The sequence below is a fragment of the Archocentrus centrarchus genome, chromosome 11 (assembly GCF_007364275.1).
Source record: "Archocentrus centrarchus isolate MPI-CPG fArcCen1 chromosome 11, fArcCen1, whole genome shotgun sequence".
Classification (NCBI taxonomy): domain Eukaryota; kingdom Metazoa; phylum Chordata; class Actinopteri; order Cichliformes; family Cichlidae; genus Archocentrus; species Archocentrus centrarchus.
Window position 1 is genome coordinate 31811189 of NC_044356.1, and position 19822 is coordinate 31831010.

The 19822-nt window shown below is 40.7% G+C and overlaps 1 protein-coding gene and 1 long non-coding RNA gene across 3 annotated transcripts; one reads left to right on the forward strand and one right to left on the reverse strand.

The window, feature by feature from the left end:
* Positions 1-1576: 1576 nt before the first annotated feature.
* On the reverse strand, positions 1577-13349 carry LOC115787577 (general transcription factor IIH subunit 4). Of its 2 annotated transcripts, none has more exons than XM_030740321.1 (14): positions 13224-13349; positions 12473-12657; positions 12023-12127; positions 10901-11032; positions 10452-10634; positions 8443-8551; positions 6949-7017; positions 6684-6767; positions 6012-6168; positions 5412-5542; positions 3314-3361; positions 3125-3203; positions 2301-2362; positions 1577-1898 (listed from the first exon to the last, which is right to left on the reverse strand). In XM_030740321.1, exons 2-14 carry the CDS (start codon positions 12586-12588, stop codon positions 1788-1790), a joined length of 1386 nt encoding a protein of 461 aa, XP_030596181.1. In that variant the 5' UTR covers positions 12589-12657; positions 13224-13349; the 3' UTR covers positions 1577-1787. The 2 variants fall into 2 exon arrangements, with proteins under 2 accessions (XP_030596181.1, XP_030596180.1); XM_030740320.1 differs by having other exon boundaries at positions 12473-12661.
* Positions 13350-14714: 1365 nt separating this feature from the next.
* LOC115788616 (uncharacterized) lies at positions 14715-15214 on the forward strand. Its single transcript, XR_004020605.1, has 2 exons — positions 14715-14763; positions 14845-15214. It is a non-coding gene; the product is annotated as an uncharacterized LOC115788616 (long non-coding RNA).
* The last annotated feature ends 4608 nt before the right edge of the window (positions 15215-19822 follow it).

Here is a 19822-nt window from a genome sequence, read left to right on the forward strand (position 1 = left end):
CTATAAGCTTTATCAAAAAGGAAAGTTTTAAGCCTAATCTTCAAAGTAGAGAGGGTGTCTGTCTCCTGAATCCAAGCTGAAGCTGGTTCCACTGAAGGACCTGAAAGCTGAATACTCTACTTCAACTTTCTACTTTTAAATACCCTAGGAACCACAAGTAAGCCAGCAGTCTAAGAGTGAAAAGCTCTGTTGGTGATATGGTACTATGAGGTCTCTGTAAAATAAGATGGGGCCTGATTATTCAAGAACATGTAAGTGAGAAGAAGGATTTAAAATTTGATTCTGGATTTAACAGGGAGGCAATGAAGAGGAGTCAGTATGGGAGAAATAAGGTCTTTCTTCCTAGTCCCTGTTAGTACTCTCACTGCAGCATTTGGGTCAACCTAAAAATAATGAATTACAATAATAGTCAAGCCTAGAAGGAATAAATGTATGAACTAGTTTCTCATTTTAGAAATATTGCAATAAATGCAAGACAGCAGTCATACATATTTGTTTAATGTGCATACCAAAGGACATACCCTGGTCATAAATGAGTCCAAAGTTCCTCACATTGTTACTGGAGACCAAAGTAATGCAATCCAAAGTAGTAGTAAGATTTGTGGGGCTGAGTACAATAGCTTCAGTTTTATCTGAATTTAGAGGCAGGAAATAAGAGGTAACCCAGGCCTTTATGTCTTTAAGAAGTTCCTGCAGAACTGAAGAAGCCTTTTGGATGAGAGGTGAAGCGTATTCAAGAAACAAGAAGTCCAGTCGCCTTTTTTTCAAGCTCCAGAGACTGCAGTCTCACTAACTGATGTGTGTCATCTGGTTTCATGAATAGACAGAGCTGGGTATCATCTGTATAGGAATGAAAATATATGCTACACCTTCTAATACTGCCTGAGGGAAGCATGTGAAATGTAAATAGAACTGGTCCAAGCACCGAACCCTTATTTAACCTTAGTGTGAAGAAGGCCCTCCATGGTGTGTCTGCTGCTTCAAACTGGGAGTATGCAGGCAGTCATCTGCTGCTAATATTTCACTAACTATGGAGGAGTACTTCATACAACAATCACTTCAAAGACTGTCCCAGTTAGAACTCCAGTCACTGCTGCTGTACTACCAACAGAAAAGTTGCTCTCCAGTAGGAAGAAAGCCTGAAGAGAGGGGGGCAATATCAACACAGAGGTGTCTTTTGTTTCAAGCAGACATCATTGTGAAAATATAACTCAACAATTTGTATTCCAAATCAAAAAATATGGGTACAATGCCTCTGAATCCATTATCCAAGAGCACAGCTGGGTGCCTTCTCTTCTGACTTAAAGCCATGCAGATACTCTAGACATCTGGATTAGTTTTCAATTCAGGTGAAGTTTGCTGAGAGTCTCAATGCCTCATTAATTTCCTTCTTTGTTCAAACAAATCTGACTCTAATTTTTTTTCTGAGCTGACTTTTATTATTGCTTTCAGCTGTTTTCCCCTTTTAACTCACTAGTTCTCTGAGTGTTTATAGTGGATGTTCCACAGTACTTAGTAAAGAGTCCACAGCGTACCTTTCAGAATACAGTAATCAAAACTTTATTGGAACTTGCATACAGGATTTACATAACTACTCAAAATGGAAAGAATGAGCAGAAACTGTTCATTTTAATACAAGGATGGTAGCATTTTATAAAACATACACAATCATCCTCACTTTTTTGTAGTACTGACAACAATGAAGACGGTGGAAAGCAAGAAAACCCTGATGTCACAGAAACTGTCCTCAGGTCTTACTCCAGTGCTCCTCGTTTCTTCTCCTCCAGCTACATGTGAGATCTCTGTCGCTTCCAGAACCTCTTGACCTCGCTGTGTCCCTGCGGTGTCACCACCATCACTCTGTGGGCCACATCCTGCCACACCAGACAGCCCAGACCCTGCACCAGAAACACGTCATTAAACATCAGCAGCCTACTGTAGTCAAAGACAGTCTCAGACCTTGATGAATGGGGAATTCATTAAAAAGGTACAAAGGCCATCCATCTACTGTAAGGAGCTGATGAGCTCATGTCATGATATGAATATATGAACAGTGAAAACATCAAACTGATTCACTGGATCTTGTGATCCAACACCAATAAAGGAGCTATTACTTTATGTTTGATGCAAAATATGGCTTATTACAACTCTTTTTGTAACAGTTCCATTATGATATTATACTGTTATGCTGTTTCTGTGATGTCCAAAGTATGCAATCCTTGAGATGATTATATAAACTATATTATTCTGTTACTATCATTATTGTAGTATTATTATTTAGTTAGGAAACAAACTCCAACCTGAGCTCTGTCTCGCAGCACCTCAAAGTCAGCCTGGGAGAGGAACTGGTTATAGAGCACACCTGAAGGAGACACGGACAACAACAACACAAATGCATGCAAGGAGTGAGTATAAAAGGCAGCACAATCTCAGTGCTCATCCTCTCTATGACAGGGTACGAGAATTCAGGCAACAAGAGTTCAGCTCAGCTCTGTTTCAGGCAGGAATAATGAAAGTGATCAGTGAAAGTGAGCAACTCAGTGCATTTAGGCACGCAGACATCCTCAAGATGAGCTGATGAAGTTCAAACTGGGCACCAGAATGGGAGAGAAAGGTGATTTAATATGGCCTGTAAAGTGCTGTAATAGTAAAGTCAGTGAAGATGTGTGTGAAGTTTAATGGGGGCTAGCTTGAACAGTTTGCATCTATAGTGTGAATTTGAACATCCCGGGCCACATCGTTCTCGAGTTATGGCCAACGTTAAAGTTTTTGTGGAACAACAAGGTTATTTATGGTAACTTCGTGGAACCCAGCCTGTTCTGCAGAATAAAAACAAAACACGGCGGTGGTCAAAACGCTGATACATCAAATGCGGAGCATCTAACAAGAGCAGGTGGGTATTTCCCCTTTTGTTATTTGTCTTTTTAAATCAAGTGTCACATTAAAACCTAACAGCTGTCTGCAGTTAATTATTAAATAAAAATATTTGAGAGCAGCAGCAGACTAGTGAGTATGGTGTGACTATTGATTCGCTGCTGTAATTAGCAAAGTAGACATTTACATTACAACAAATTTATCAAGACAAAGAGGAAGAGCTGAGAGTTTTTTCTTTGCACATGCTCACCCTCTGTGAACTGCAGCCGATCTCGCTCCAGCTCCCACAGTCTGATCTGGTCTGTTATAGTTGGAGGCAGCACTGGGGTCTGTAGCACAACGATACAGGATGAAGACACTGTAGAGCCACTAAAGGCAACACACTCAATACTAAATTTATTTGACTGAAATGCAAGAAGAATAGATTGAGTAGTTTTACCTGAGTGAGCATGACAGGGTGAGCTCTGGTCCTTAAAAAGTGGATAATCTGAACAGAAGAGAAACAACACAAATATTTAGCGATATTTCTGTAAATTCATGTACTGATTTATCAACCAGTCTAAATCTGGAACACTGAACATTAATAGATTCATTTGAGTTGAGGTGTTGATGGTATAAAACCCACATTTCTTGGTCAGTGTAGAGAAGAACAGTAAATCATTGGGAATTTCTACTGTTTTAAAACTGAACAGGGTGTACCCTGCCTCTTGCCCGACGCGGCCATCTTGCTCTGTCAGATGATAAGGTGCAAGAAAAGAACTACAGTCATGTGAAAGATAAAGTATCCCCTCTTTCAGTGCTAAGGTTTTACATAACAGGACATAATAGAAAATAATCTGCTCCTCAGCAGGTCTTAATGTTTGGTAAATACAACCTCGGATGAACAACAAAACACAACATATTACACCGTATTATTTCTTAACAAAAATGCAGAAGCACTGTCTAAAAAAATAAGCACACTCTTACTGCTTCCACAGGAAGTAAGAGGGCAGCCAGGTGGTGCTAATCAAGTTCCTTGATTAAATGATCATCAGCAAGTATGATCATCACACACCAGCTCTTTATCCTTGAGGATATCTGAATGTGTATGGGAGTTTGCCCATCCAGTCTACATGTGTTTTGTGGACTTGGAGAAGGCATTCGTCCATGTCCCAAGGGGTCTCCTGTGGGGAGGTGCTGAGAGCATGGCATGTCTGGCCCTTTATTATGGGCCATTCAGTCCCTGTACATCTGCGAGCGGGAGTTTGGTCCACATTACCAGCAATAAGTTGGACTCATTTCCAGTGGGTGTTGGACTCTACAAGGGCCGCCTTTGTCAGTGATTTTGTTCATAACTCTTATGGACAGAATTTTTAGGTGTAGCCAAGCGGCACGAGGCCTCCTTGCCTGCCTTGGTGGGCTCAGAATCTCTCTTTTTTACGATGATGTGGTCCCGTTGGCTTCATCAGGTGGTGAGCTCCAGCTCGCAGTGGAGAAGTTTGCAGCCCAGTGTGAAGCGGCGGGTATGAGAATTAAAACCTCTGAGTCTGAGGTTCTCAATGGTTCTCTACAATCCCTACCCTCACCTATGGTCACAAGCTTTGGGTAGTGACCGAAAGAACGCGGAATCAAGCAGCAGAAATTCGCTTTCTCTAAATGGTGGCTGGCCTCGCTCACAGAGAGAATGAAGGATGCAGTCCTTCAAGAAAGGCTCAGGATAGAGTCACTACTGCACACCCAAAGGAGCCAGTTGAGGTGGTTCAACATCTAGTAGCAGCAAACTAAAAACTTAATTTCAAAGCCTCTCAGAATCATTAGCAGAGGAAGGCAGGAATAATGGGCTTGACTCATGAAGTCAAAGAAGAGTTAGGAGTGTTTATTGTCCACTTTCTTCTACATCCAGGTTATATTTCTCTCCGTATATATCTGAGCTTCTCTCAGATCCGCCACATGAAAATATTCCAAGGATGTTCCACATTATAGATGGCAGTTGAATAACAATAGCATTAGGCTTGCGATCAAAAAAAACTTTGCACGCCAAACTTAGCACTGCTGCTAACACACTTGGGCCTCAATCCTGAGTTCTGTGTGTCCTAGTGAGCGTGTGCCGTGTCTAGTTAAATTACTACACAAAGTAATGGGAAAATGGATTTTCAACACAAAGTCTAATGCCATTCAAAAGCTTACACAACAAGAACAAGCAATAGTGACAACAATCAACAATAACATATAACACACACACCATAAATCTACAAATCTTAAGTTGACGTTGGCTCCTACACATCTGGCTATTATTCCTGTAATTATTACATAGTAAAAACCGTTAATAAAAGTAAAAAAAAAAACCACTGCAGTTACTGAGTGTTGACTTTCTATTGTAACATTAGGGTGTATCACAAATGTTCCAGCTTAGTAGTGGCAAAGCACATGGATATTAGCTAAAATGTTATGTTGTTTTTCATTAGATTAGTATATTGAAACACCATCAGCACAGTGGATTGCTGGGTTGATCATGGAGGGCTAAATTTTCAGTGTGAGTCAGCCCGGTGCAGCAGTACCTGCTGTGCAGTGATCCCGTTGGCGATGGCCTGTTGCACCGACTCCCTCGTCAGCTGGGCCACAACTAGATTGGGGAAGCGGTAGAGCATTTCACTGAAGAGAGCTACCAGAGCAATCTGAAGTTCTGAATCTGTGAGGGGCACACAAACGCAAACAAGTCTGGACAGGTTCTGCATGAAACGTGTGCATCCTTTCAAAAGCTACAAGAAACAAAGGATAAAATTATAGTAAGTGTTAGAGCTGCTGGTGCAGAGCCAGGCTAGCTGCTGGTCCCTGCTTTCACTTCATTTGCTGAATCCAGGCTCCAGCTAACAGAGATATACCAGTCTGAACGCTCTGCTATCAGAAACAATGCCAGTAAGTTGTAGTGCTGACTGTTGCTGTGTAGTGTGTGTGGTAAAAGTAATTAAAAGAAGTCAGTGTAAATGATTCAATTCTGGTGCAGTTCACTTTCATCAGGTTTACTGAAACGCATCAAAACAGACAGAAGCTGGCAAGATTCAACTACCAGGACACCTGCCCACCTTTAAACAACGGTTACTGATAATAGTGACATGACATGAAAAACATTAACAAAGTCTTGAGGTGTTCACACGTACTTGTATAGGCGTAGATACGATAATTGGTTTCCACCACAATGAAGCCTGCATCTCCAGTACCGGGACTGGAAGCGAGGTTAGAGGAGGAGGAGCTGGTAGTGACTCCTGCAGCCAGAGTGATTGCCAGCCTGGTGGGGTAATATCGCCTTGACTTCCTCTAAGGGCACAAGACGGATGCATCAGAAGAAAAAAGAAAAGGAAAAAAATTCTTCTAACTCCTGATGCAGTCACAGTAAGTTACTCTTTAACTGTTCAGGCCAAATTTCCCTCCACAACTCTTTGAGATCACAATGTGATCAAAGCAATCCAAACAACTACAAAGCTGCACTAACCTGCACAGAGGTAACAGTTAGCAAAGGTCTCACAAGCAATGCTTCTGTCACAGTTTCATGCAGCAGTCCAGAACACAGTTTGTGTATTTCAGTTTGAAGTGTTTATTGCAAGGATGCAAATTTAACCATTTCCTTCTAAAGCTCAAAATATATGAAGCAGTAGGAATGCTACAACTATTTTTAATGATCAGTACACAAAAGATCCAAAGGAGAATAAAGATTAGTTAAGAGACATTAAGTAACAAAAATCAAACCCCTAGCACTAAACTTACAAACATTCTAAGGACTAAGTGGGTTGTGTGTCGCACACAAGGTAATGGTTTTGTAGAAATACGCTCACCTTTCTCTGGAACACCAGTCCAAACTCCCGCAGGTGCTGCAGAAAAGTAAGTAATGACTCGCTCATACCCTCCACTGAGTAATCCTAAGGCACACAGGCAGCACATCATTAATTAACAAAAGAAAGACAAATTACACTGGAGTTTTTCAAACCTGAGAACACTGTATTACGGCAATGTTATGTTGCTTTTCACCATATACATGCCACTCAAAAAAACCAAACAAAAATCAATCAATCAAAGAGAAGAAAACTCCTGTGCACTCACTCTGCCCAGAGTCGAGAAACTGAGCTGGAATAAGAATGACAAGATTTCCACCAGATCCATCCCTCTGGACTGAGAGACACAAAGTATGAGACATGTGTGAGTAGATAAGCTCCATTAAAAGCAAGTATTTCAATAATAGCAAGCAAAAAAACAACTAAACTCCATCTTGGATCATTTTAGTCAAAAAAAGAAGCTGCCACACTAATAATCTGAATGATAAAGTTAATCTGATTTTATTTATTAAGCACTAAACAACACTTGTGCGTGCTCTGACAGCTACATTTCTACAGTACTAATTCCAAAACCTTTGGAAACCTTTGTTCAATGAACATTTTTTTTCCACCAGGAATTTGGTGAGACCAACATTTTTGGTCTGCCTCAGGAAGATCCTGGCAAACTGTCAAGTTGTTAGCATTATAGCATAATTGTCTAAGTAATTTCTTGGCCAAACTGAGATATCTGCCTAACTCTACTTGACTAACACTGTAGATTCATTTAGACAGATGTGACAGCAGAGGATGCTAGGGATAGGGTGAGAGGGAGGCAGATGATCCACCGTGGCGACCTGTAAAGAGAGCGGCTGAAAGAAGAAGAGGAGCTGTTTTTTCTGCAGACGTGTTGAAATGTCACAGCAGGAAGAGCAGATATAATTATCAACTATCCCACTAAAGTGATCCAGCATGCAAAAAAGTTGTGAAAAAGGACCATTGTATATTGTTACATACCTTTGTTTCCAGGTGCAATGAGAGAACTTGGATAATATCTTACCACTGAAAGCTCTGTGTGCACCTACATGCATGTGGGTTGCGATGAGGTGTTCATATAGAGCATTTTTAAACTAATTATGAGTGGAATATTAGTGGTATGGAAATGTGATAGAGGAGCTATAAAGGGATTACTTGTCATTAGGGCTGTACACTAATAGTTGACCAAGTTTTGAGAGTTCAGTTGGTCACAGGAAAAAAAAACCTCTTCAAGGAAGTCACAGAGAGATTATTGGGTACAAAGCTGGTTCCTGGAGTTATTAAATAATAATTCCATTTGTCCTAAATACAAAGTGAGGGATCATTTACAAAGAGTAAAGGATGATCACTAAGAACCTCTACGGGCAAAACTCTGCCTAACAACATCTAGCAAGGCTCAAACATGGAGTCTACATTAGCTACTTGGTGTGGCTGCACTCTCTAACATTAGACAGTGTCTTTGCTAGTTGTGACACATTTAGAATAATGATTCCTTTGTGATTAAGAGGCAGCTCACAGTACTTAATAATACAGGTCACTAGGCCCACTGTATAAGGCAGAAGTCCTTTGAATGCATCTCTGTAACCCAAGGCAGGTTTTTATTCCAGCCAGTGTCTGCAGCAGCTAATGTCACTGATTAGAGCCCTCAGTGCCTGAAGATGTGTTAGAGTAATGACAGGCTGGAACCTCTTGAGCCTTAATGGTCCCACTTGTTTAAACCTCATCAGGCTGAAGTAGCAGAAAGGCATACCTGAGCAGTTTTGAGGTACTGCAAGGTGAAGTACCATAGCTGAGAGGCTGTGTCCAGTAGGAGGAACTGGAAACCAGAAGAGGTGATATACGGAGCTTCTCCTGCTTCACTACAGTTGGAGAATACATCAGGACAACATGAAACATGACATTACTCAACTTCTAGCTCTCTGCAATCATTCACAGATCTCATGAACCCACATTTTAGTCACAACAGAACATATCAAATGTTTAAACTGAGACATTTCACTATTTCAAGAAAAAAAAGTCCAGAAACTGCTCTCCTCAGCTCCTTCATGTTTACAGACTGCTGTTAAAAGAGGGGTTGTTACACCGTAGTAAACACGGCCCTGTCCCAACTTCTGAGATGTGCTGCTGCCGCCAAATTCAAAATGAATCTTTCCAAATTTCATTCCACAGTGAAACTGCAATCGGCCAGCTGTAAGTGGTCAGAAATAACACGATGACTGGAAGTGACATAATCACTACACAATGAGATGACCTTGAAATGAACAGCAGCCAAATCTAAATTTGGAACAGTTCTAGTTTTCAGAGGAGTGGTCTTCATAATTCATGTCACCCCTTATTAAAAGTCAGAATTTGGAAAAAAAAAAAAATCTCACAGTTAGGTTTGTAAGTATTTGGCCAATGACACAATTTTTGTCATTTTTTCTTCTGCAAACCAACGCAAAGGAATTTAAATCAAACCTGAAAAATCTTGGACACTTGGGAGAAGAGAGGTAGTGAGTTGGATCAGATGGTGAGAGGGGATGCTGAAGCTGGACAGGCCTGGTATATTGAAACACAGTGAGGGTGTGCTGGGAGGGTCTGGCAGAGGCCTCTCAGAGACCTCCAGCAGAATTTTGACAGCATTCTGTGAGGCAGGCTGATGACACCCATCGCTGAGGCAGCTATATGAAGTTTTGACCATCAGGCGTTTTTTTGAAGATGATGTGGTTCCTTCAGCTTTGTTGGGTGATGCCCTCCAGCTTGCACTGGGGCATTTTGCAGTTTGACACAACAGGAATAAGAATTAGCACCTCTAAGTCTGAGGCAATGGCTCTCAGTCAGAAAAAGGTGGAGTGCCCACTCTGGGTCGGGAGCAAAGTGCTACCCCAAGTAGAGGAGTTTAAGGATCTTGGCATCTTGTTTGTGACTGAGAAGAGAAAGGAGTGGTAGACAGACTGGGGCTATGTGCAGGGATGAGAGCAGTGCATCAGTCTGCTGTGGTGAAGAGTAACCTAGCCTCAAAGCAGAGCTGTCATTTAGCTGATCTAGGTTCTGTGGCCACAAGCTGTGGGTAGTGAAAGAATTTGATTAGAGCTACGAACAGCAGAAATGAGCTTCCACCATAGGTACTGGCCTATGATAGGGTGAGGCGCTCTGTCATTCAGCAGAGGCTCAGAGTAGAGCTGCTAGTTCTTCACATCCTGTTGAGGTGGTTCAGGTATCTGCTGTGGATGCCTCATGGACACCTCTTCTTTATTTTTCTCTTATGTACCATATCTCTCTGAGTCTGTTTCACAAGTGCGGGTAAAGTGGAGTGCAAGATTTACAGATAGATTGAGCTAACATAATTTTAAAGATAAAGAACTGTTTTTAATAAATTAGATGAATAATTTTTTTGCAGATGGCGACTGCCTAAACTCTAGAACCCGTGGACATCACCAGATGTTACAGTTCCTCCCTTGAGACACTCTGGCAGGCCTTTGCTGCAGCCGCCTTCAGGTGTTGCTTGTTTGTGGACCTCTCTTCAGATCATGAGCTGTTTCTTCTCCATACTTTTCTCTTCCCATCATTCTGGTACCCTGTACCCTGCTATACAATAATGATCATCCACTGCCAAGAATGAGGATTTTTTTTCCCACTGGAACCCATTACTCCCTGCTGACTTTGATTTATATCACATCAGCTGTTCAACGAATTCCTCCTTAAAACTCTTTCAGAGCATTCTTAGTATCATATGCATTAGTTATGAAATGTGAATGATATATAGAGGCTACTGTATACCTTTTCATGAGGCCTGCTTGAACCAAAAGCTGTGCCAGGTCCTGACTGACAGCACTGGGAGAACCCACCATGAACTGCAGGATGATCTCCCAGCGCTCCATAGCGTAGCGGTCAAGACTCTCAATGTCTCGTGCGTGGCGGTCAGGACCCAGGGTGCTCCCCTCATCAGCCCATGCTTGCCCTCTGTGTGTTGAAACAACAATGAATTGGTTCATTTGGTTAATGCAGGTCCTGAATGAATGAGGTAGCAGGTGAGTTTGTTCATTATATAAGCATTATACCTTATACACACACATTGAAATAACAGGTTAACTAAACTAAATCCCCACTGACTCAGTTTTGGGCCCAGTAGCCACGTTTCCACTTTTCAGGGAACAGTTACCTAAGACAGAAAGAGAGAAGAGCCGTATCCCTGTGATTAATCACTGTTTTCACGGCGGCAGACGTACCCACCAAGCAAAGCTGTCCTCAGGTTGTCTTTGAACACCGGATTTAAAATGTATCCCTGCAGACCGCCCTGCAGCTGCTGACTGTGCCAGAGCCGGAGCCCTGACAACACTGACACACATTCATCGTGATCCCTGCAAGAGGAAGTCAAAGACAAAAAAAAAATCCAACAAACAAAACTAGTTATCACTTTGAAATGTGCAGTCCACTGTTTTTCTCCCTCTGAAGAGGTGAAAGAAAAACTTATTTACTGTTGTAGAGACACAAGGAAACAACTCTGGCTCTCCTATCCAAGGATGGAGCACGTCTTAAGATCTGACAGTTAAGAAGTAGTTTATAAGCTGGACACAGTATTAAACAGTGAGTCATGCAGGTAAATGACTTTAAACACTATGCAGTTGCTGATCCTGAACCAAACACGCAAAGGGGAACAAAGAGCATCATAAAGAGGATAACAATTAAAAATCCACACTCAGCCATTCATGAAACTTCTTCCAAACGATCAATCAATACAAGTCAGACTTCAGGAGTGAGTTAGGTCATTTTACATCCTCTAGCTTTGGGGGAAAAATATGACATTATACCAAATAATCTGACATGGTAACAAAACTATAACACTGCAATCTTGCAGCCAGCATTCATGACAGGTAACATTATCTTTGTTTTTTAAAAGTGTTCTAGAAAGGTGTTCATTCAGCTGAATCCTCTAACACTGTGTTTCTCTTACAATAACAATGATATCCTAATACAGCAATTCTACCATATTTAATATTACAAACCAATAAATCAACAATAGATCAAAAGTGGCAAAAGGAGCAAGTATGTATTTATTCACTGTTAAGGGGAATCCATTTAGAGCAGCCGCTGTCATTTACTGCCCCTAACTGATCAAGTTTATTTAACTGACGCACCCCCAACCAGAAACTACACTCGCTCCACATTAAAAACTGTCCTTGTCAATGATTTAAAAAAAGACAGACTTGCAGTGAACACTTTCCTCTGTGTTGGCTATCACGCTGGCAGAGGAAGAACTCTCTTCACAAGCTCAGCAGGTAATATGTTACACAGTCTACTGAAGATGCTGCTCTGATCATAATGTAGACAGAATGAGGTAAGTGACTTACTTCTGACCATCTTTCTTTACCCACAATGCCACAGCTGCCTGGGGGAGAGGCTGATCCAAGAACAGCATGCGCATCACATAATTCTTTGCCAGAGAGGGGAGCTCCCTGTAAAATATCAAACAGTAAATTCCATATAATCTGGACTCATATGTCCAGATTAAAATATACAGATTTCATTGTTATATGTTCTAGCTGTGGTTCTCAAACTATGGGGCAGGTGAGGTCTGGATGACAACTATGGAGTGAAGCTAAACTGATTGAATGCTTTTATATTGGAAAAATAATTTTAAAAAGTTTCACTGAAATTCAACTTGCTTCCTTTTTCAATAGCAGCTTAAACTGTGGGAGCCATGGAATATTTTTTTTTTGGCTTCTGAAGGTGAGAATGCCAGATAAAGTCTGAGAACCACTGTGCTACAGCAAAACTGGATCCAGTCACAGGTTTCATACCTGTAGACAGCCAGACATGTTGCTGGATGGTTGTAGAGTCTGTCCAAAATCTCCGGATTCAGCTCTCTTAAATATTCATGCAAATTCTTACACTGCAGCTGGACACGCAGCTTCATTATCTCCCGAAGGAAAGAGGAATGTCATTCAATGTAGTAAAGTTCTGTCCCCCTACTTCCTACTCCAAACTTCCTTTAAAAACAGAAATGTAAAGTTGATTCAGCCATTTTAAACAGACACAGAAATCCAACTAAATCTGATGTAAGAGTATATACTCTGTAGGTCAACACTTTATTTCTGCACACGTATATTCTATATATATCCCGATCAGGCATTGCATTATGACCACTGGCCAAATATTGTGTTAAATAGACCGAGAATACCCCCACAAGAGCTGCAGTTCTTGAGATGTTCTGACCCACTCGTTTAGCCATAACAATTTAGTCTTTGTAAAACTCAAATCTTTAAGTTTGCCCACTTTTCCTGCTTCTAACACATAAACTTTGAGGACAAGATGTTCACTTGCTCCCTAATATATCCCACCCAGTGATAGGTGCCATGATAAGGAGATAATCAGAGTTATCCACTCCACCTGTCAGTGGTCATAATGTTATCCCTGATCGGTATATATAGCTTGACTCATTGAGACGTTTAACGAATATAATCGGGACGGCCACACGCAGCTAATGAACTACAGAGAATAAAACACTTCTAAAACGTGTATGCACAACAATTGTATAAAACGGTGTTTTACCGTAAAGGTGGGTGTTTAATAGAACCGATGAGTTCCTGAAAATAAATACGTATTTCGTCCAAAACACTGAATTGTGATTGCTTGCAAAATTTCTCAAGTTGCCGCAGCCATGTTGCCGTGATCACGTGACCGGAATACGACCGTTTTCATTGGTCTTCTTCTTCTTCTTTTGCTTTCAATTGAGCTCGTACAACTTGAAAGGTACAATGCCGCCCCTGCTGTACTTAGTTTGGAACGTCTGACATTCGTGAGATAATAATTAACTGACAAATTGAAATATCTTGGAGTCATATTGCCAAAAGACCCCAAATTAATTTTTAAATTGAATTTTCTAGTAAAAGTGGACAATCTTAGGAAGGATATTGAGAAATGGAGGACACTTACTTTCAATGATGGGCCATATAAATGCTATTAAAATGATCTCCTTGCCTAAATTTTTATATCTTTTTCAGGGTTTGCCAATTTTTTTAACAAAGCTTTCTTTAAATTTTTGGATTCAATAATCCTTCCCTTTGTTTGGGGCTTTAAAGCCCATTGAATAGCAAGAGTTCATTTACATAAACTAAGGGAGATGGGTGGACTGGGTTTACCATGCTTTCAACATTATTACTGGGCAGCAAATGTAAGGGCCCTGGTCTACTGGCAGGAAGGTTACGCCCAGGAGATTCCTGCAAATATTCCCCCTTGGATTGCCATTGAAAAGAGCACTGTTGAGAATAGTTCACTTCCAGCTCTTCTTTTTGCAGCTCCCACATCTTCTATAAACACTGGAATAAACAGCATGATTGTTTTAAATTGTTTAAAAATATGGAAGCAAATTAAAGTATACTGTAGGCTACCGGAGACGTCAGTCTATGCCCCAATTTACTGTAATCATGCCTTTGCTCCCTCACTATCAGATATATAATTTAGAGGTTGGAGATTAAAAGGCATAACTTCATTGAAAAACTTATATATCAATAAACAGTTTGCTTCATTTGCAATGTTAAGGGACCGTTTTTCTCTTCCAGATGCTGATTTTTTTTTAGATATTTACAAGTTAGAAATTATGTTCGTCTTAACATTCCGAATTTTGTCTCTCTTCCAGAGGAAGTGAGGTTATGTAAGTTGATGCTGGAGCCTCCAAATTCTAAAAAATTAACTTCAAACCTTGTAGACATTTTTATCAAGCCAATGAATTTTGCTACTAACTCCTTGAGAGTTGCTTGGGAGGATGAACTGGGTTTGCAGATTGACAAGGAGGTTTGGGAGGAGGGTCTTAGGAGGATTCGATCATGTTCTGTTAATGTGAAACATCAACTGATTCAGTTCAAGGTGTTTCACAGACTTCATTACTCAAAAACGAAATTGCATAAAATATATCCTTCAGTTTCCCCACTTTGTGATAAATGTAAGTTGGCGGATGGCTCCTTGTCACACTTGTTTTGATCATGTCCTAAGCTCTACCAGTACTGGTGCGACATCTTCAACTGGCTCTCAGAAGCATATAAGTGTGTGAACATCAGCGAGCTGCCAGATGAGATAGACATCTCCTCTTACAGTAAGTCTTCATTCATTCCTTGAATTATTTTGAAGTTCATGTAAGCCGTGACTAACAGTTTCTATGTGTCTGTTCCTGCAGTTGAACCAGCACGATAAAAGATTGGACTTCCATTTGCTTTGCAGTTTCACTTTGATTGAAGATGCGAACTGTCTTTATATATAAACCTGTAAGACAGCAGATATTTTCCTGATCCTGTGCGTTTCGAAAGAATCAAAGTGGTGGTTCGGCTCCCTCTGCAGGGAGGATTCAGAATAAACTTTATATATTATTTAAGTTTCTAAGGTCAGTGTTTGAATTTCATTTTGTTATTGTTTAAAGATAGTTGATTTTTTTTTCCTTTTTAGATGTGAGTGTAAGCTGATTTATTACCAGAGGTAGTTGTAGTACCGACAGTAGAGAAGCAAACTGTTTACTGTTGAGTGGATTCATAAAGATGGTTTTTGCCTGGTAACGTCTCCTTCATTCTTCATCCTCTCCTGTATCGCTGGTTTAATTTAAAGCAACAGCTACACCCATGATTCATGCTGTTGAAATACATGCAAAATGTGGTTTGTTATTGTCTTTGTGACACTAAAGCAAGACACTCAAAAAAAGACATCTGTTAGCATAGTTTTCTTTAAAACCACTAAATATCCCTCAGCAATGATGGTGCCTTCACTGATATGGAAGTTATTAATGGCATGTGTACAAATGCACCCCCAAACCATCATGGATGATTTTGAACTGCTGACAGGAAGCTGGATTCCCTCTCCACTTTCCCCTACAGTACACATTATCCACGATTTCCCAAAAGAAATTTCTCACTTGTAAAATGTAATATTACTATTTTCAGTTAAAATGAGTTTATAAGATTTTTAAATCATTGCAGTCTGCCTTCACATTTTACTGTCAACCTTTTGGGACAATGGGTTGTATATAGTTTTTTCTTTTTTTATTTAAGGTACCATTTCTATCCTATTGCCGTATCATCTGTCCAGCGTCTGTGAGGTTTTACATTTCTGGTCTACAGACTCCAAAACCAGAAGGAGTTTAACCATGAAATCTGGCATATGTGTTCTTTATCTTTCAAAGATGTGCAACACAACATTCATATTCCTGGATGTTTAGTTCCCTTTGGCTGTATATGTTTAACAACATGGAAGTTTTCAGGCTGCTAATGCTATGATAATATATGCTAATGAACTCCAGCCTCTTCTCATGCCTGATTGGCTTAGCCTAATCATGATCATGTTGTGCTGTGATCGGCTATGCCTATCTGAACGTTACTGACTGAAATGGAGAAAGTGGGGTTCCCCATGTCTAGCAACAGCTGGCAGTAGCTAGATAGTGAGAAACTGATTAATCCCAAATTTCTAGGTAAAAAGCCAGTCTGATTATAACATCAGTTCTAGGCTGCAGCCTTATTGATTAGCCTGTGATACCAGCTTCAGGGATGGTCAGGGATGACTCATGGCCATAAATAGTACAGACTATAACTCATCATTGAGCAATATTATAGCCATACCTACTACACAGCAATATTGCTCAAATGGAAAAAAATTGGTTGCCTTATGATTATAGTGATGCTATAAATAAGGCATTGATATCAGCAGATTATCTAATATGGGTGCATTATGTAGTCACAGCCCTTTACGCACGAGTATAATATGATGTGAATACCTTGTAAGTATGCATTATGTCTGCCTTATAGTATATATACACTTATATACTTGTGCACCACACGTTTGGATCTGTAAAACGTGAACATTTTTTGCTCCAACAGTATCTACCTGACTTAGTCTAGCACACGTTTTTCCACCTTAACTTCATAAATCCAACTGAAATACTGAGGAAGCAGAAAGAAAACATCTGATCACAGCTCACTTGGCACAACAAACAACAATGTCTATATTTTTATTACTTTTATTATTCTTTAGATACAGTATAGATATAGTCTCGTGAAAAATTAAGTCCACCTTTATTCATTCCACAGGAGTTATTAAGAGGATAAGTAGCAGCCAGGTGCTGCTAATCAAATGCACTTGATTAACTGATCATCAGCAAGTGTGAGCACCTCTATAAAAGCAGAAGTTGTTGTTTTGCTGGTCTGAAGCATCATTCAGGTGTGTGTTAACACAGTGTCAATCTTCTCAGGAGAACCCACTGCAGTTCATGAATACAGAATATCTCACATCTGCCACTCGTTGGCCAGTTAGCACACTCGTTTGTCTAAACCACTACAAAAACTGGGATTGGTAGCACCCTGACAGCCCAATCAAGTTGACCCTTGAACCTTGAGTGGTGGCATAGGGTATAGTGTTAAAAAAGTTAACTTCTGCTCACTTTGTTCTCAGTCATTTAATAAGAACAAAGCAGTCACGACAAAGTGACTTTGTTAGGTAGAGCTGTACCTGTGGCCTCTACCAAAGTACAACAGGCTGCATTAATGCAGTAATGCAATTTATTCTCAATACATATTTTGTCCCACATCTATTTGCAATTGGTAGGAAATTTTAAAAGGAGTTAAAAACATGCAGAGGGTGTGTCACAAGTCACGATTTTAGATCAAGTAAAGTATTATTAATCTACTGAAAGTTTACAACTGTGATACAGGGGTTGGACAATGAAACTGAAACACCTGGTTTTAGACCACAATAATTTATTAGTATGGTGTAGGGCCTCCTTTTGCGGCCAATACAGCATCAGTTCGTCTTGGGAATGACATATACAAGTCCTGCACAGCGGTCAGAGGGATTTTAAGCCATTCTTCTTGCAGGATAGTTTCCAGGTCACGACGTGATGCTGGTGGAGGAAAACGTTTCCTGACTCGCTCCTCCAAAACACCCCAAAGTGGATCAATAATATTTAGATCTGGTGACTGTGCAGGCCATGGGAGATGTTCAACTTCACTTTCATGTTCATCAAACCAATCTTTCACCAGTCTTGCTGTGTGTATTGGTGCATTGTCATCCTGATACAGGGCACCGCCTTCAGCATACAATGTTTGAACCATTGGATGCACATGGTCCTCCAGAATGGTTCGGAAGTCCTTGGCAGTGACGCGCCCATCTAGCACAAGTATTGGGCCAAGGGAATGCCATGATATGGCAGCCCAAACCATCACTGATCCACCCCCATGCTTCACTCTGGGCATGCAACAGTCTGGGTAGTACACTTCTTTGGGGCTTCTCCACACCGTAACTCTCCCGGATGTGGGGAAAACAGTAAAGGTGGACTCATCAGAGAACAATACATGTTTCACATTGTCCACAGCCCAAGATTTGCACTCCTTGCACCATTGAAACCGATGTTTGGCATTGGCACGAGTGACCAAAGGTTTGGCTATAGCAGCCCGGCCGTGTATATTGACCCTGTGGAGCTCCCGACAGACAGTTTTGGTGGAAACAGGAGAGTTGAGGTGCACATTTAATTCTGCCGTGATTTGGGCAGCCGTGGTTTTATGTTTTTTGGATACAATCCGGGTTAGGACCCGAACATCCCTTTCAGACAGCTTCCTCTTGCGTCCACAGTTAATCCTGTTGGATGTGGTTCGTCCTTCTTGGTGGTATGCTGACATTACCCTGGATACCGTGGCTCTTGATACATCACAAAGACTTGCTGTCTTGGTCACAGATGCGCCACCAAGACATGCACCAACAATTTGTCCTCTTTTGAACTCTGGTATGTCACCCATAATGTTGTGTGCATTGCAATATTTTGCTCTTACCCTGCTAATTAAACCTTCACACTCTGCTCTTACCGGTGCAATGTGCAATTAATGAAGATTGGCCACCAGGCTATTTTGATTTACGCTCTGTTTTGCTTTTTTTCCATTTAAAAATATTGTTTAGAAATTAATAATAACTAATAAAAGAATGCAGGATATCTTATAAACACAGAGGGAAAAGAACAAACACTCATGTGCATCATGGGAACCTGCCAGCAGCCTAGGCCTATTGCAACCTAACTAAGGGAAAGTTCAGGGCCACCTGAAGCTTAATCTTAGAAATAGAGGGTGTCTGTTTCCCAAATCCTAACTGGGAGTTGGTTCCACAGAAGAGGGGCCTGACAACTGATTGCTCTGCCTCTCATTCTACTTTTAAATACCCTGGGAACAACAAGTAATCCAACAGTCAGAGTGAAGTCCTCTGTATCATTTGGGTGATATGGAAAGAGCTCTAATGGTTAAAATTTGATTTGTGAAGAAATTCATGAAGATTACTAGTTAAGGCATGCTTGGCTTAACAGCACTCTGACTCCTGTCCTCTTTGTTTTTCAACTGAAGCTCCAGTTTTCCCGCAATCAAGGGGCCATTCTTAAATTCTTCTTTTTTCTCAGGGCGTTTTAGCACGACAGAGTCCACCAGATACTCTTTGACAAACTCCCCATCAGAGAATGGCTCACTGTTTCTGCGGGAAATCACAACGCTGTCCGTTCTTACTCTGTACCAGTCAAGTTATATATTATATTATAAATTATATTATATATATATATATATATATATATATATATAGTTACTTAATAGTGGCTGGCATCTAGAATGGTACATTACCGCCGCCTGTAGGAGTCTCCATTTAACGTCACTAACCAGTCTTTTTGGACGGTAAACTGACTGGCTCTTATATAGCGCTTTTGTACTTTATGTGAGCACTAGAAGCGCTTTATGAAGCACGTCTCATTCACCCATTCATACAAATACTTTTTCTACAACTGAATGCTTTCACACACATCAGAGAACAACTTGGGGTTCAGTATCTTGCCCAAGGATACTTTGGCACACAGACTGGAGCAATCTGGAATTGAACCACCAACCTTCTGATTAGTAGATGACCTGATCTACCTCGAGAGGTGGCGCAGCTGCCCTTCCTGTGTCACTATCAGCCCACTTTAATATAACAATCATAAAAACAAACAAACTGATGCTCAAACAATTTTAATACTGAACTCCTGATAAACCTCAGATAATCATTAGATTTCACATTATTACCTTGAAACAACAGGAAATTATTCAAACATAAGGTGGAAGTCATTATAATATGGTGATGACACTCCATCCATCCATCCATCCAATCCTGGC

Coding starts and splice junctions, on each gene's coding strand:
- LOC115787577 (XM_030740321.1), bottom strand. CDS start 12,588: ATGAAGCTGCGTGTCCAGCTGCAGTGTAAGAATTTGCATGAATATTTA. Junction 12,128..12,472: donor ACATGTCTGGCTGTCTACAG/GTATGAAACCTG, acceptor GATATTTTACAG/GGAGCTCCCCTCTCTGGCAA. Junction 8,552..10,451: donor CAAGCAGGCCTCATGAAAAG/GTATACAGTAGC, acceptor CTCCAACTGTAG/TGAAGCAGGAGAAGCTCCGT.